Source organism: Sinohyriopsis cumingii, chromosome 10 (assembly GCF_028554795.1).
Source record: "Sinohyriopsis cumingii isolate HCF-2022 chromosome 10, ASM2855479v2, whole genome shotgun sequence".
NCBI lineage: Eukaryota > Metazoa > Mollusca > Bivalvia > Unionida > Unionidae > Sinohyriopsis > Sinohyriopsis cumingii.
In genome coordinates this window covers 17,862,968-17,878,888 of record NC_142970.1, presented here as the reverse complement: position 1 = coordinate 17,878,888, position 15,921 = coordinate 17,862,968, and the positions used below count along the sequence as shown (strand labels likewise).

Below are 15,921 nucleotides of genomic sequence, written 5' to 3'. Positions count from 1 at the left end.
GTTGGGTGCAGTAATTAATCAGCATACTTGGTCATGTGTTATGTGTTGGGTACTCGGTCTTGCTGTTTAGTTTCCCAAAGCTATAGCACCAGACGGATGTATGCTGTGAATAGTTACATAATCAAGTGTCATGCTAACCTATAATTGTCCATGTGAGATCATCATTATAACTACTTCTCTTCTCAGTGGGGTTATATTATAATAAACTGAGTTAGGGCGGTCATAAGAGGGCATTTCTGGAATTAAAGTTGGAGAGGGAGTATGCTAATTTATAAGTGAATGCAGTAACAATAATGGGAAAGATTTATAGATTTAGGAAGGATATTCAAAGTCAGGTAATTTTAAAAAATAATACATGGTACAGGTCTTAATTGTTACTAAAATTATGTGTTGATATATGCGTTGAAAGTTGGATAAATGGTGGGTCTTCTAAGACATTGCATTTACATTTACCAACTAGATGCACTTCTAGTGTACATTGACATCAATGTAAAGGTCTTATCAACTATAAGCTTCATTAGTTCTAAACTTTGGTTACGTTGGCATAAATATTGAAGTATACCAAGGACTATTATTTTGAGTCTCACATACTCCATTGTTTCATTATATATTTAGTAAAACCTAACGTATTTATTTAAAAGGTGTTCAATGATGTTCAATTATTGGTGTCAATTTCAGGACAGAAGAGCTGAAGAAACAGATCATCCTTGACTCGCAATGGGTGATATATGCCTTGAGAACCCTTATCACGGCTGAGGATTTCATCCTGAAGAAAACAAAAAAGCCCAAGGTCGTTCAAATGTGGCGTGACTTCAGGAAAACCGGAAAGCTCAAGCAAGACTTGATTGGTAATTTGATCAGCCAGAAGTTAAAATGGGGTTCAATACAAACATTTTATATAATAATTACAAACCATTTCGTTTGTAGGCTTATACGCTATATTTCCGTTAATTCTGCATTCAATTTATGTTTCCGTTTATGTATCGTGTCATAATTTAATGTTTCCATTTTCGAGCTTCGAAATGCATTCATATTTGCATTTAATGTTTTTATAGATTGTTCGCTTTATTTTCGCTCTGTTGAAACAACTTGGAAAATAATGGAACAAAAAAAGTCGGATTTTCCACAAACGAGATTTAGTTGTAAAAGGAGAGAACTATAGTTTTGATTTCTTTCCTTATTACAAGTGCACGTTTTGACTGTCAATTGCTTCAAATGGTAAAAACAGGATCGAACTTGTTTCAGACCAATAAGAACAGGAACTAAAAACATGTAAATATAACTGAGTATTTGAGAGCATATTTCTGTCAGCATGTTGAGTCTTTGTGAGCACATAGAGTAATTGACAGCACATTTTTGTCAGTGTGTTGTGCATTTGTTAGCACATATAGCATATATGAGCGCAGATAGGGTACTTTTGACGACGTTTATATCAGTGTCTTGAGTAAATATCAGTACACAGAGTATTTTTCAGAATAGTTGTGCCAGTATGTTGGGTGTGTATCAGCGCATACAGTATATGACAGCATAGTTGTGTCAGTATGTTGGGTGTGTATCAGCGCATACAGTATAAGACAGCATAGTTGTGTCAGTATGTTGAGTGTGTATCAGCGCATACAGTATATGACAGCATAGTTGTGTCAGTATGTTGGGTGCGTATCAGCGCATACAGTATAAGACAGCATAGTTGTGTCAGTATGTTGAGTGTGTATCAGCGCATACAGTATAAGACAGCATAGTTGTGTCAGTATGTTGAGTGTGTATCAGCGCACACAGTATATGACAGCATAGTTGTGTCAGTATGTTGGGTGCGTATCAGCGCATACAGTATAAGACAGCATAGTTGTGTCAGTATGTTGAGTGTGTATCAGCGCATACAGTATAAGACAGCATAGTTGTGTCAGTATGTTGAGTGTGTATCAGCGCACACAGTATATGACAGCATAGTTGTGTCAGTATGTTGGGTGCGTATCAGCGCATACAGTATAAGACAGCATAGTTGTGTCAGTATGTTGAGTGTGTATCAGCGCATACAGTATAAGACAGCATAGTTGTGTCAGTATGTTGAGTGTGTATCAGCGCATACAGTATATGACAGCATAGTTGTGTCAGTATGTTGGGTGCGTATCAGCGCATACAGTATAAGACAGCATAGTTGTGTCAGTATGTTGAGTGTGTATCAGCGCATACAGTATATATCAGCACATGGACTATTTGTAATGACATGGATTATATGTCGGTGCATATAGTATTTGACTGCTCATTTTTTGTCAGTATGCTGAATGTTTTAACTTTAATAGTACAGATCGAATTACCAGCGATAATATCGAGGTATTTCTACGAAGACTGAACTAGCAGTGATAATATAATCATATCGATAGTTTTTATATGCAGATATAACTTTAAGTTATAATGTCGCCATATCGATATCTCCTTACAGACACCCAAACCATTGATAAAGTCGTTACATCGATATTTCTATACCGTTGCAACTACCAATCATCATATTTTCACACTAATATTTATATGCATATACAAATGCAAGTTCTAATATTGTAACATCAATATTTTTACACAGACACCCCTACCAACAATAACGTCCTTATATCGATATTGTATCGCTGCATATACATCTACCAGTTATAATGTCGTCACTTAAATAATTGTATGCAGATACAACTACTAGAACAATGTCACATCAATATGTATATTCAATTATCAGTGATAGACTAGTCACATCTATATTTTATATTCAGATACAACTACCAGAAATAATGTGGCCAATAGATCTTTACAGAGACAAGTAACATATAGTGTCACATCCTTATGTCTATACAGGTACAACTACGGCTGATAATAATGTCACATCACCATTTATATACAGATACAAATACTGTCAATAGAGATACGGCTAACAGTGATAATATTGTCACATCAACATTTATATACAGATACAAATACTGTCAATAGAGATACGGCTAACAGTGATAATAATGTCACATCAACATTTATATACAGATACAAATACTGTCAATAGAGATACGGCTAACAGTGATAATAATGTCACATCAACATTTATATACAGATACAAATACTGTCAATAGAGATACGGCTAACAGTGATAATATTGCCACATCAATATTTCATTACAGATACACCCTATCAATGATGTCACATGGATGTTTTATATGCAGACACAACTACCAGTTAAAATGTTGTCACTTAAATAATTATATGCAGATGCAACTGCTAGTGATAATGTTACATCACTATTTATATGCAGTACAAATACCAGTAATACTGTTGTAATATTATTGTTTATGCACATATACAACTACTAGTAATAATATTGTAGCATTCTTATTTATACATAGATGCAACTACCAGCGATAATGTAGTCACATCAATCTTTACATACAGACACAATTACCAGCGATAATATAGTCACATCAATCTTTACATACAGATACAATTACCAGCGATAATGTAGTCACATCAATCTTTACATACAGACACAATTACCAGCGATAATGTAGTCACATCAATCTTTACATGCAGATAAAATTACCAGCGATAATATAGTCACATCAATCTTTACATGCAGATACAATTACCAGTGATAATATAGTCACATCAATCTTTACATACAGATACAATTACCAGCGATAATGTAGTCACATCAATCTTTACATACAGATACAACTACCAGCGATAATATAGTCACATTAATCTTTACATACAGATACAATTACCAGCGATAATATAGTCACATCAATCTTTACATACAGATACAATTACCAGTGATAATTTAGTCACATCAATCTTTACATACAGATACAATTACCAGCGATAATATAGTCACATCAATCTTTACATACAGACACAATTACCAGCGATAATGTAGTCACATCAATCTTTACATACAGATACAATTACCAGCGATAATGTAGTCACATCAATCTTTACATACAGATACAATTACCAGCGATAATATAGTCACATCAATCTTTACATACAGACACAATTACCAGTGATAATTTAGTCACATTAATATTACTGTCCCGAAGAGAACAATACTACGATTTGCAAGGGGTGAAACAAAGTATGATTCAAGAGTGTTATGAACAAAGGATCTTCTTAAGCCTAATCGATTTTAAAATCAATTTACGGAAATCGGCGCTGTCCGATGCATCATTTATTGGTATGCGTTTTGCGGTTGTGTTAGCTGTTTCATCAAAACGCATTCGTTTTGTATTACCTCTTTCGCATTAATTATGCATTCATTTATTTATTTTTTTTGCATTACTGGACAAGTCGCTAATTTCAGCGTCTGCATAATAGGCAAATTTCGTTGGATACAAGTGTAATAAGTTATATAGATCGCTATATTTAGCCTAATTGTTGTAATGATAAAAATAGGAACCAATGTTTTTTACATGACAATTTGCATTTTTCTCCATCTTTAAAAATTAAAATAATTCGCGTTGTGTGCAAGAAAGAACCATGTGTTTACAGGTTACACATTAATTGTCAATGTTGTTCTTATTAATAATCGATGCTGTTCAGTGACATACATGTCCTATACATGCTAAACTACAGGAACAAAAACTATTATACGTGGGACAAGTGTATATCTACCATTCATTGCATCATTTATAATGTTAAACACGCTAATTGCTTCCGTTATCAATAGGCGTCTTCTTTCTAAGGTCTCTTTTATCGATCGAGACACCTTCATAACATTTACAAAATATGTGCATTTCTCTTGCAGAGAATAATAATATTGCAGTGAGCGGGACCTTGTCAGACAGTGTAGTAATTTAACATGTTACAGAACTCATAGTGATTCGTAATGTAGCAGACATCAAGAGTGGAATAGATTCTATACACTGATAGTATTGAAGTCAGCGGGACTGAGATAGACTGATTTATGAGCGATATAAAGTATACGACTGATGCATATATGGAGAATAATGTGGTGAGGAGGGATGTTACTATTTAAAACTAACCAGCAATGTATTCTTTAGGCAGAAAATGTTTACATGTTATTTTCTAAGATAAGTCTTGTTCAGAAAATATAACTTAAGCAATGACATATTCTACTTCTAGATGCCGTCTGGACAAAAGAAAATAATTCTGATTTTCACGACAACAAGGACCTGCTCTTACTGTTGATGGAAAAGTTGAATATAATTACCAGGTCAAGGGAAATCATTAAGGTTGGAGATGAGGTCAAGGTAACATTATGAAATTATCTGAATTTGCAAAGTCTCAGTCGTAAGGGTCTTTTTTTAAATGGATTATAGGGCATTGATCTATGTCATGTACAACGAGGACGTTTTACATTTTTTCTTCGGTCTGAATATTTACTAATTTCTTGATAAATATAAAAGCAATACCAATATTTGAAGTAGAGTAAGAAATTGGCAAGAAAGATTATGGTCGGAAGATTTAAATGTGTGAATGCAAGTAAAATAAAGGAAATTGTAACTTAGACCTTTCACTAGGCCAATACGTCCTAATTTGTGCATTATCATTACGCATGATTAAAACGATTTCTGGGAAGAACTATCAAATGAATTTGACAATATAGCACTGCCGTTTCTGTCAAATAATATCTTGAATTATTTAGAAGTGATGTTAGTATTCCATCCCAGAGGACTACGCTGCATAGACTATATCAATAAAATCCTCCTCATAATTGCTTGCAAAATGTAATCATGACCGTTACACTACCCTTATCTTTAACGCAAATTAAATAGAAAACATCCAAACTGAAGGACTTTGTTTTATAATGTTTTCTATTTATGACACATATGGCTTCCATTGATAAAAACATAAATATAGTTCGTATATATCGGTTGGGGATACTTTAGCAGTACAGGTTATGCTCCAATTCTGGGATTTAGGCTAGTTATGCTTATGTGCTTCTTCAAGTCTCCAAAGCTCATAGGCACTAGCTCCAGTATGGTTTAACGAGTCGAATATGGGGGTCGGCAGCTAAAGGCTACGTCTGCTTTGGCAAATCTACAATTGGTGTCATTATCTGTAGGGAACGCACGTGACAGTGTACTGCCGTTGTATATAAATTTATCCGCTTTCTGGAGGATTCTGCCATTCACTGTGATGGTAGGCTCTACATTAGATTGTTCTAGTGCTAGCTGGTTCATTACTCCTGTCTCATAATAATATAAACGGAAGAGAACTGGTATGTACTCTATTGTGTGTCAGACACATATCTGGCATCCAGGAAACAGTCGTCAGCGGAGCATGATCATAAACATTCACTTCATGGAAGCGCGTCTCCACAATTAGTCGCATTATATTGACAGGATTGTTATCAATATGGTATCTTCTTTAGTTTCCAGAGTGATAATCATGGAAGGCATAAGTAAGTATGACGTAGATCATCATAGTAAAGAGGGATTAAGTCAGGACGCAACTCTTTTGGTGTCGAGGAAATGTTCAGATGACTCGACGTCGTTTATGACCCACGTGAGCATGCCATCATAGATTTGTTGAATCAGTATGATACATTTATTGGGATAACCAAATATTGTCATGATATTCCAGTCACCCTTATGACCGACTGAGTCAATACCTTTTGCAAGGTCAATGAATGTCATGTACAGGATGGAGATGTGCTTTTGGAAATTCTTATGCATCTGCCGAGGCGCAAACATCTTGATTGTGGTCCCTCGTACTTTCATGTAGCCATACATGTCCTCAGGACTGAGCCGTTGTACCATGTGATGCACAACAATTAAATTGCTGCCTTTTTAACAGCACGGAAATCGTTGGTTGTCGCATGGTTGTCATTTTGCTATATACATATATACTTGGACTACTGATCGATTACCATATTCCTGGGGTATAGTTGTTTCAGTCCATACTGACTGGCAGGGTGCGGTCCTTTCGTGTGCCTCGTGCAAGCCTACGGCTCTGTAGACAAATGCTAGCATATATTCTGCTTTGGATGATTTGCTTATCTACAACATAACAATTGTATTTCAAAGTTAAATCTTCATCGGAGGCCAGCATAACTATATATTGACTTCAGCATGGTACAAATGTTCTTAACCGATATATGATTGTTGATTGACGATGCAGTTGAAATGTTCTTCCAGTTTTGTAGTACTTTGAGTGTTAATTGAAGATGGCTTTCGTTCATTATTTAATTTGTCATCTAAGCATGGTTTAGATCTGATGTTTCTCGTTCAGTACACTTTGTATGTCAGAATCATTTTCGTCAAGACAATCGCGATCTTTGCTTCTGGAGGGACAGGGAGTATTGTATGCAATTGGATATATAGAGATTATGAAGGAGGCCTAGTTTTCGTTGACGTTCTCGGAGTTCACATCACTTGCATTAGTTAGCTGGACAGTTCAAACGTCAATGCATGTTTCACCTTCTGCTATTTTCGTCAAGACAATCTCGATGTTTGCTTCTGGAGGTACAGGGAGTATTGTATGTAATTGGGTATATAGAGACTATGAAGGATGCCTTGTATTCGTCGACGTTCTCGGAGTTCATATCACTTGCATTAGTTAGCTGGACAGTTCAAACGTCAATGCATATTTCACTCTCAGCTATTTCAATTTCGATATACGGAACTTAGTGGATGAAACCGGATATTGCCTTAGAGACAATGTGATTATAATAAGGACACCATATTGCATTTGTCATGGCATTAGTAATTCAAAACATTCACCTGTGTCTGACCCTGACGATCCAATAGTCGATCAGATCCCGCATTTGGAACGCAAGCGAATCAATGACGTCCTGTTTCCACCTGTTAGGAGGTAGACTTTGTTAGTGACTAAGATGCTGTTTTCTTCGCTACTTCAGATTTGTCCATTTCCAATTCAAAGATGAAGGCTGAAAGTTTGAAAATAAAGTGTTTGCTCTGAAATTATGGTGATAGTTTATAACCATAAACGCCATATCTAATATTGCTATGTTTGGAGTTTATACTGTACATCCACACATAATAATGGGAACGAATAAGGAAACGCATTGATATATACCCATCAGAAACCAATATTATATTCATTGAACGTGTCTAGGTTATTACTAGTTACATTACTGAAGTACGAAGAAACTGCTCGTACGATATATTCAGTTGCTGATTGTAAATGGCAACCTTGTATGAGGATGCCATAACGAATCATACATAAAACTGTTGAAACAACATCAAAATAAGAGTGTAACTATTTATACGTTTTTCTTCAGTGTGTCAGTTATTCGATATGAAAATATGCAAACCAGAAGGACGTTTTAAGTGCACATTTCTTACATGTTCATAAACGGATATTTTATATTCACTGTTTCCTCTTTCCACAATGTCGGCAGTTTGTAGAATGAAGTCATTGAACTACATTATCTCAATCCACAATGGAACCTGCTGAACAGAATAGGATTTTACTACAGTTGAACGATTGCAATTTTTCATGAAGACCTCGTTTAACTATTAATGATATTATACACGCTACTGACCATGTATACAATTTTTGTATTGTCTCTTGCATAATGCTATTTGTTTGATGCGAATATGGTGTGTGACATCAAGTAAATGTTTGCGTCTTATTCTCCATCTAAATATATTTCATTAGACTACACAGCATCTCAAAGTATCTTTCTCAGATTAAAACACTTATATAGCAACATTATGATTGTAATACCCTAGCATAATGCTAATCTTGTCTCGTTTTTCTTTATACGTTTAGGTTGAGAATTGCTTCATTGTACCGTGCATGCTTAGCGAAAAAACACCAATACAGATTATCTCCCCTGAACGCCATCCTGAAATGGAGAGCTCGTCAGTCCTTTGCTACGTCTTCACTGGAAAATACTTGCCGTCTCCAATTTTCCATAGGCTCCTTGCTGCTTGTGTGTCCCAATGGCCTATTGCTAAGAAGAAATCAGAGAATCTGATCTTCTGTGGATGCTGCGTTTTTGAAGTCGACCCTTGTCATAAACTAACTTTACACTTGAAGGACTATGTTATTTTCGTAAGATTGACAAGGATGAGTAAAATCTGCAAGCTTCCATCATCCGATGTTTGCATTCAAATTAAGAAATTCATTGATGCTAATTTGGCAACATTCATTGGATACATGTGCCAAAACCTGACGTTTGAGATGTATATACAGTGCCCCCAATCCCCAGCAGAATGTTTGGAAGCCATGATCCCCGTTTTGCGACTGCAAGAGAGTGAAGAGCTGACCTGCTCTTCCCATGAAAATGAACACACAATTGCATCATATGACTTATTGAAGTTCTGGTTCCAATTTAAGGTGGGTGATTCTGGTGTACCCAGCAACAAAATGATAGGATTATATAGTGATATATTTGCCTTTTGGTCAATATCTTTGTACACAAATAATTCACGCCTTCGCTAAAATTTGACCATAGGTCATTATAGAAATCATAGGTGGGTCTCTATGATCCATTGAAAGGTTTAAATTGATGGAGGGGTAACTTTGCTATATGCATATGTTGATAAAGTTCCACATTCCTCACACTGTAACCATGATGACATATGTAGTGAATATTTCGAAAACATAAAGTACTAGATTTTTCTAACGGATCGTATGTAATTGATACTTGGTACAAATGAGGACCTACCATAACCATGATTTTCACATTGTACTCCCATTAAGTATTAGAGTCTAAATATACGGTATTTTGGACTATGTAACTACATAGGAGAATTGTAAGATTTTTCTCACAAATAAATCATTCTTTAAAAAACTTTTCATCCTCATGAGTAAGAATTTACTAAACGGTTTCATTTCTGAATAATGTATTTGATAAATGTTACGTCCTTAAAATAAAGGTAAAATAATGTATGATTTTAATTCATAAAATATCAGTGAATATTGATTTAGGTATGCTATTGGTTAGAAACATACACTCATGTTTATCGGTTTCATCTAATTAGGGTCATTTCTTGTGAATGATCTCTTCTCAGAAAGTATGTACTGTAAAACATTTGTACTTTTAAAGATCACAATATCAATAGATTATCCCATAATGTAAATGAAAATGTTTGTGACTAAACATTTTGTGAATGATAACAATCTTTAATGTAAACGTATGTTGCTCTGATAATGTGTGAATAGACTTTAATGAATTCTGGAAACCATAATAATTCCTCTCTATAAACTGGAATTACAACTAAGTATAGTAAAATAAAGTAAAATATCTGGCAAGCATTGAAACGAAAAGGAGAGGGATAAGTAGATTACAAACCAATCGAGTGGGATAAATACATAAAATAGCAGTCGAGTGGGATAAATGTATTGAAGAGCAATCGAGTGGGATAAATATATTGGAGATCAATCGAATGGGATCAATATATTAAAGAGTAATCGAGTGGGATAAATAGATTAAAGAGCAATCGAGTGGGATAAATAGATTAAATAGCAATCGAGTAAGATAAATAGATTAAAGAGCAATCGAGTGGGATAAATATATTAAAGTGCAATCGAGAATAGTTGTAAAAGGTTTGAAACACTAGATCAGCTAAAATATAAAATTCATTGTCAGGTGCAACAATATTAGGTATAATATCTCTGATTTGGCCAACTTCTTCCAGCTCGCGACTTCAGCAAATATCATCAACAAAAATCGAATTATGTTGACATATAATGTACCAGTTTTGGTATTAAGTAGTAGTTTAATAACATTTAATTACATTATCCTAAGACTAAAACCGAGCATGTTCTAGTCAACCATGTCCTAATTACAGTATAAGGTAATATACATTAGATATTAAAATATATAACTGGTATTCATCCAAGATCTATTCATGATTGTCAAAATTATAATTTTACTGTCATTGTTGCGGTTCTTAGATGGGATCGAGATAGATTCTACAGCTCTACTGCACAAGGAAAACATTTTTATTTAATTACTTTTTACATTAAGGCAGTGTTCTGTTTTTTCCAATCTGGAAAATATCTGCATGAATTTCATTCTAATGCTTTCAGTTCATAAACGTGCTAAGTGAATAACAACTTTTCGAGGACCATTTTGTATATACGTTTATATTCTGTTCGAATTTTGCACTTAAATAGTGAAATATTTCTTGAACGTTACCTTCAGTTTTTTTTACGTTACTTATTTCCTAAAGTTATATTCTACTAGGGCAATATGCAAATGATTCATGACAGTCTACCAGAGTGTCTCGTTTGAGATTAATAGAACGACCAGTTAAGTGAACGAACATACATTTGATACTCAGTTTATTTCAATAAGGATGGTGCAACATTTTACAAAAGTAAACTATGCAAACTATATTCACTAGCATGTCCAAAAACAAGTGTTTTACCTTTCCTATAATAATTCCTTCATTAGGTTTATACTTAATTCGTTTCATCTATTTTGTACTTGGAGTTTAACTTTTAATCTCCTCTCAGGAATTACACCAATAGCTTTACTATGCAATTGTAATACTTTTTAATTAATTCGAAGATTCGGAGAAAAAGCATCCGTAATTTAACAATTAGTTTAATCTTTTCAGAAGTAATCTGCACTACTAATACTGCTGCTAACATTAGATCTACAACCTCCACAAGTTATTGATGTTTTTTCTACTAATGTTTTCACTACTACTGCTACCACTACTACCACTAATATTACTATAACTAATACTAGAGTTACCACATCCATAGTTGTCAATATTATTATAATAATCATTTCACTATTACTGCTGCCAGTAGAGTTATACCTCCACATCTTGTCAATATTATTCTAATAATGATTTCACTCTTGCTGCTACCAATTCAATCACTAACATGTATTACTAGCATTGTAATTGGTTCAATTACTACTGATAGCACTAACACTGCTATCTCTGCAAGTTATTACTATTAGTATAATAATGTTTCCACTACTATTGATACCACTAGCACTGCTATCTCTACAAGTTATTATTAGTCTAATGATGTTTCCACTACTACATATAGCGCAAAGCACTGATATCCCTACTAATTACTGATATTAGTCTAATGATGTTTCCACTACCACATATAGCATTAGCGCATGCTGTCTCTGAACGTTATTATTAGTCTAATGATGTTTCCACTTCTACATATAGCACCAGCAATGCTATCTCTACAAGTTTTTAATAGTAGTCTAATGATGTTTTCACTACTACTGATACCACTATTTCTACAAGTTATTAATGTTAACTTAATGATGTTTCCATCACTACTGATCCACTAGTAGTGCTATTAACATAAGTTATTAATATTTGTTGAGTGATGTTTCCACTAATACAGATAGCACTAGAACAGTAATCTCTCCACATTACTAATATTAGTCTGATGATGTTGCCACTACTACTGATACCACTATCACTGCTATCTCTACAAGTTATTAATATTAATCTAATGATGTTGCCACTACTTATGATACCACTAGCACTGACATCTCCACAAGTTATTAATATTAATCTAATGTTGCCACTACCACTGATACCACTAGCACTGCTATCTCTACACGTTACTAATAGTAGTCTAATGTTGTTGCCACTACTACTGATACCACTAGCACTGCGATCTCTACAAGTTCTTGATATTAGTCTAGTGATGTTTCCTCTGCTAATGATACCACTAGCACTGCTATCTCTACAAGTTATTAATATTATTCTGACGATGTTTTCACTACTGCTACATACATTAGATATACTACCTTCAACTGTTATTAATATAATTATAACAATGCTTCCACTACTACTGTTACTATACACATAATTTATTAATGTAATGTTTCCACTATTGTTGTTACCGCTAGAACCATTACCTCCACAATGTATATATTTAATTATTAATGTAATGTTTCCACTATACTCTTACCGCTTGAGCTTATACTAGCTAAAGTTATCAATATTATTCTAATAGAGTTTCCACTACTACTGTTACTACTTGGGCTAATACTTGTGAAAATTATCAGTATTATTCTAACTGAGTTTCCAGCACTACTGTTACTTCTGGAGCACTTTCTACACACGTTTATAATGTTCTTTTAATGCTATTTTCACTGCCACTGCTGACACTGCAGCTACTAGTTCCAAATGTTATTATTAATCATATTCTAATTGTTTTGTTAATCATGAATGTTACATATACGATATTGCTGGTATATGATACATCTAAATGAGAATTATGCTAAAATAACCTCCCAAAATGTAAAGAATTATAATGTGACCTCACAAAATGTAGACCGCTCCGGTGGCCTAGTGGTTAGAGCGTCCGCCTCGGATGCGGGAGGTCGTGGGTTCGATTCCCGGCCGGGTCATACCAAAGACTTACAAAAATGGTACTAACAGCTGCCTCGCTTGGCGCTCAGCATTAAGAGGTTAGTGTTAGGACTGGTCGGCCCGGTGTCAGGATAATGTGACTGGGTGGGACATCATGTTACCTGTCTGCGGCATGATGCCCCAGTGCTAGACATCACTATAAACTGCCACATTGCAGACATCGTAGTGATATGACTGAAAAATTGTTAAAGCTACGTTAAAGATCCAAATCACAAATTACAAAATGTAACGTATGTAGCAAACGCTGTGTGTCCGGAATGGATATCCAGATCTAAGTTTTGAAACTACTTCTTTCATGCAGGAAATGGTTGTTTCTGTACAACCTCTAAAATGCTTGATTTATGACCATCTCAAAAATCTTCATACCATTACAACCTCTAAAAGAACGGTCGTCTCGTCATAAAGGGGTCATTAAGATTCTCTAGGCGCTGATAAAAGCTCTCGTCTGCCCTCCAAACTAAAACCATAGACAAAAAGAAAACCTTGTGTTCACCAGTCTTTTTGATTTAATGTCTATGTGCCATTCTTACTATTTTTACAATTCAGTATAAATAATCTATCAAATGTTATCAAAAAGGACACAATATTTTTTAAACAAAATATAAATGAAATAAACAATTATATATAACATTTAGGTGTAATTAAACAACTGCCATTGTACGATGCAATTTCTAATTTAGTTTTCGAAAAATTACATACCATTTACAAAGTCCGGATGACATACGTTTTATTTACATTTAACTACCCCCACCCCGTAAGAAAAAAAAACAAGTTGCTATACATTTTAGGTTGCCTATCCATAATATCATGTGGTTTGAATGGAATGAAGATACCTGTGTCCGTGATTCCATGATACATATTATGGCTTGTGTGATGATAATACTGAAATGTCTTTACTTTGTAATTCTCTGAAAACGTTTTATAAGCTACAAGTTAATAAATTGCCTCATCGCCTGATCAACGATTTGAAACTTTATGTAATTACAATACTGTATGCTACATACTCTCATCTGTTGGATTTATTATAATGTATAGTTTTTACTGTGCTCATTGGACGTTATATGGCCAAAACCCATGGTTTACTGGTACAAATTCACAATAAAATACACTTGGCCTTTAATACAGAATAGTTTATGTGATTACTGTAATCCATTGTACGTCATCCGAAAGCATACCTTTGTTATCACTAGTCTTCGTAAGTTTATTTAGTGGGTTACGTTGAATTGATCGCACTAACATGTATCCTATTGCCTATTTGTGTCCTAAATCAAAATGATGCCTCTCAGATCTCTGCCACGGCGGTCTCGTTCACATGTGTGTTCAAGGAACTTCTCCTGAACGGAAAGCCATATCGACTTTATTTCACCAGACGACTGTTTGTCTTAGGAACATGGTGTTAATATGGCGTCCATTATGGCTGCTATGGCTACACCACCTCAACAGAAGCCACATCACATGGAGACTTTCACCTGAATGCTTATTATTGTGCATATGTCTTTGCTACACCACCTAACATAATTCACATGAAATGGAGGCATTCACCTAAGTATTATTATTGTGTCTTGTTCTCACTGAATGAAAATAGTGATATCTGATATCCAATACGGTCACTAGGAAGATCAGTTTCAAACATTATTATTGTTATTTCTGCTAACTAGGTATCATACAGACGTTTCAGTTCACCAGAATAATTCTTATGCATTTGGTCTTAATTGAAATTGTGCCGATTGCATATTTGATTTAGCGGAAATATTGACAACATTGTTACATCTGAAGTGCATTGAGGATAGATTCAAAACTCAAGAATTAAGAAGATGAAAAGGATTTTACCTTTGATTCCTTGAAACGTTATTTGGTCAGAACACAGCATTATTATTGAAGGAGTATTATTTTTGCTTTCTTTGTAGCAAGCGATGGAACCAGCTCAGCAAGACCGGACATATTCTGGACAAACAGACCTGATCACAGCTGAAAAATGCCAAGCATCTTTATGGAGAAGATCTTTGCCACCAGGAAAGAAGTATCATGTCTTTTTCAGTTATTCTAGTTCAGACATACATTGGGTAAAAGAAACTGTCGAAAGTCTGGAAAAAGACTACGGATTTGTTTGTTGTGAGTATGATCGAGATAATGCTCCAGGAACACCGTTGTTGCCATTTGCTGAGAATAGCATCAAATACGCGTGTAGAACTGTTGTAGTAATGAGCACGGAGGCGTTTAAAAGCGGTTTTGTTTTGCACGAAATTCAAATGGCTTTAATTCAGGGTTTCGACGAAGGGAAAAAATGTGTTGTTCCATTATTATTGAAGGACTGTGAAGTTCCAGGTCACCTGAGTGTCCTAAACTATATTGATGCTCGGAATCCCAACAAGAGAGACATTTGGTGGCCAAAGTTATTAATGGAGCTGGAAACCCAAGGTAATCACTACTGGTTCGAATTGAAGTAAGAGAAAATAATATCTTTATTGACTGTTGATGAGTTGGCTTGATACAATGATATGCTTTGCAATGCTCTTAGACAAAAAGGATCCGAAGTAATTTCACAAATATCATCAAATTCTTTCAGATGTTTAAAACACTTTCCATCATATTT

General features: G+C 34.7%; 1 protein-coding gene and 1 non-coding gene across 2 annotated transcripts in view; both read left to right on the top strand.

Annotated features, from left to right (window-relative positions):
* Positions 1–15,921, top strand: part of LOC149789664 (uncharacterized) — a 55,230-nt gene that overhangs the window by 32,521 nt on the left and 6,788 nt on the right. Inside the window, exons 8-11 of the mRNA XM_089973089.1 lie at positions 679–848; positions 5,110–5,237; positions 8,728–9,297; positions 15,236–15,746. Of these exons, the coding sequence (XP_089829215.1) occupies positions 679–848; positions 5,110–5,237; positions 8,728–9,297; positions 15,236–15,746 (1,379 nt within the window). The remainder of the gene's footprint in view (positions 1–678; positions 849–5,109; positions 5,238–8,727; positions 9,298–15,235; positions 15,747–15,921) is intronic.
* On the top strand, positions 13,230–13,306 carry Trnap-cgg (transfer RNA proline (anticodon CGG)). The gene has a single exon. It is a non-coding gene; the product is annotated as a tRNA-Pro (tRNA).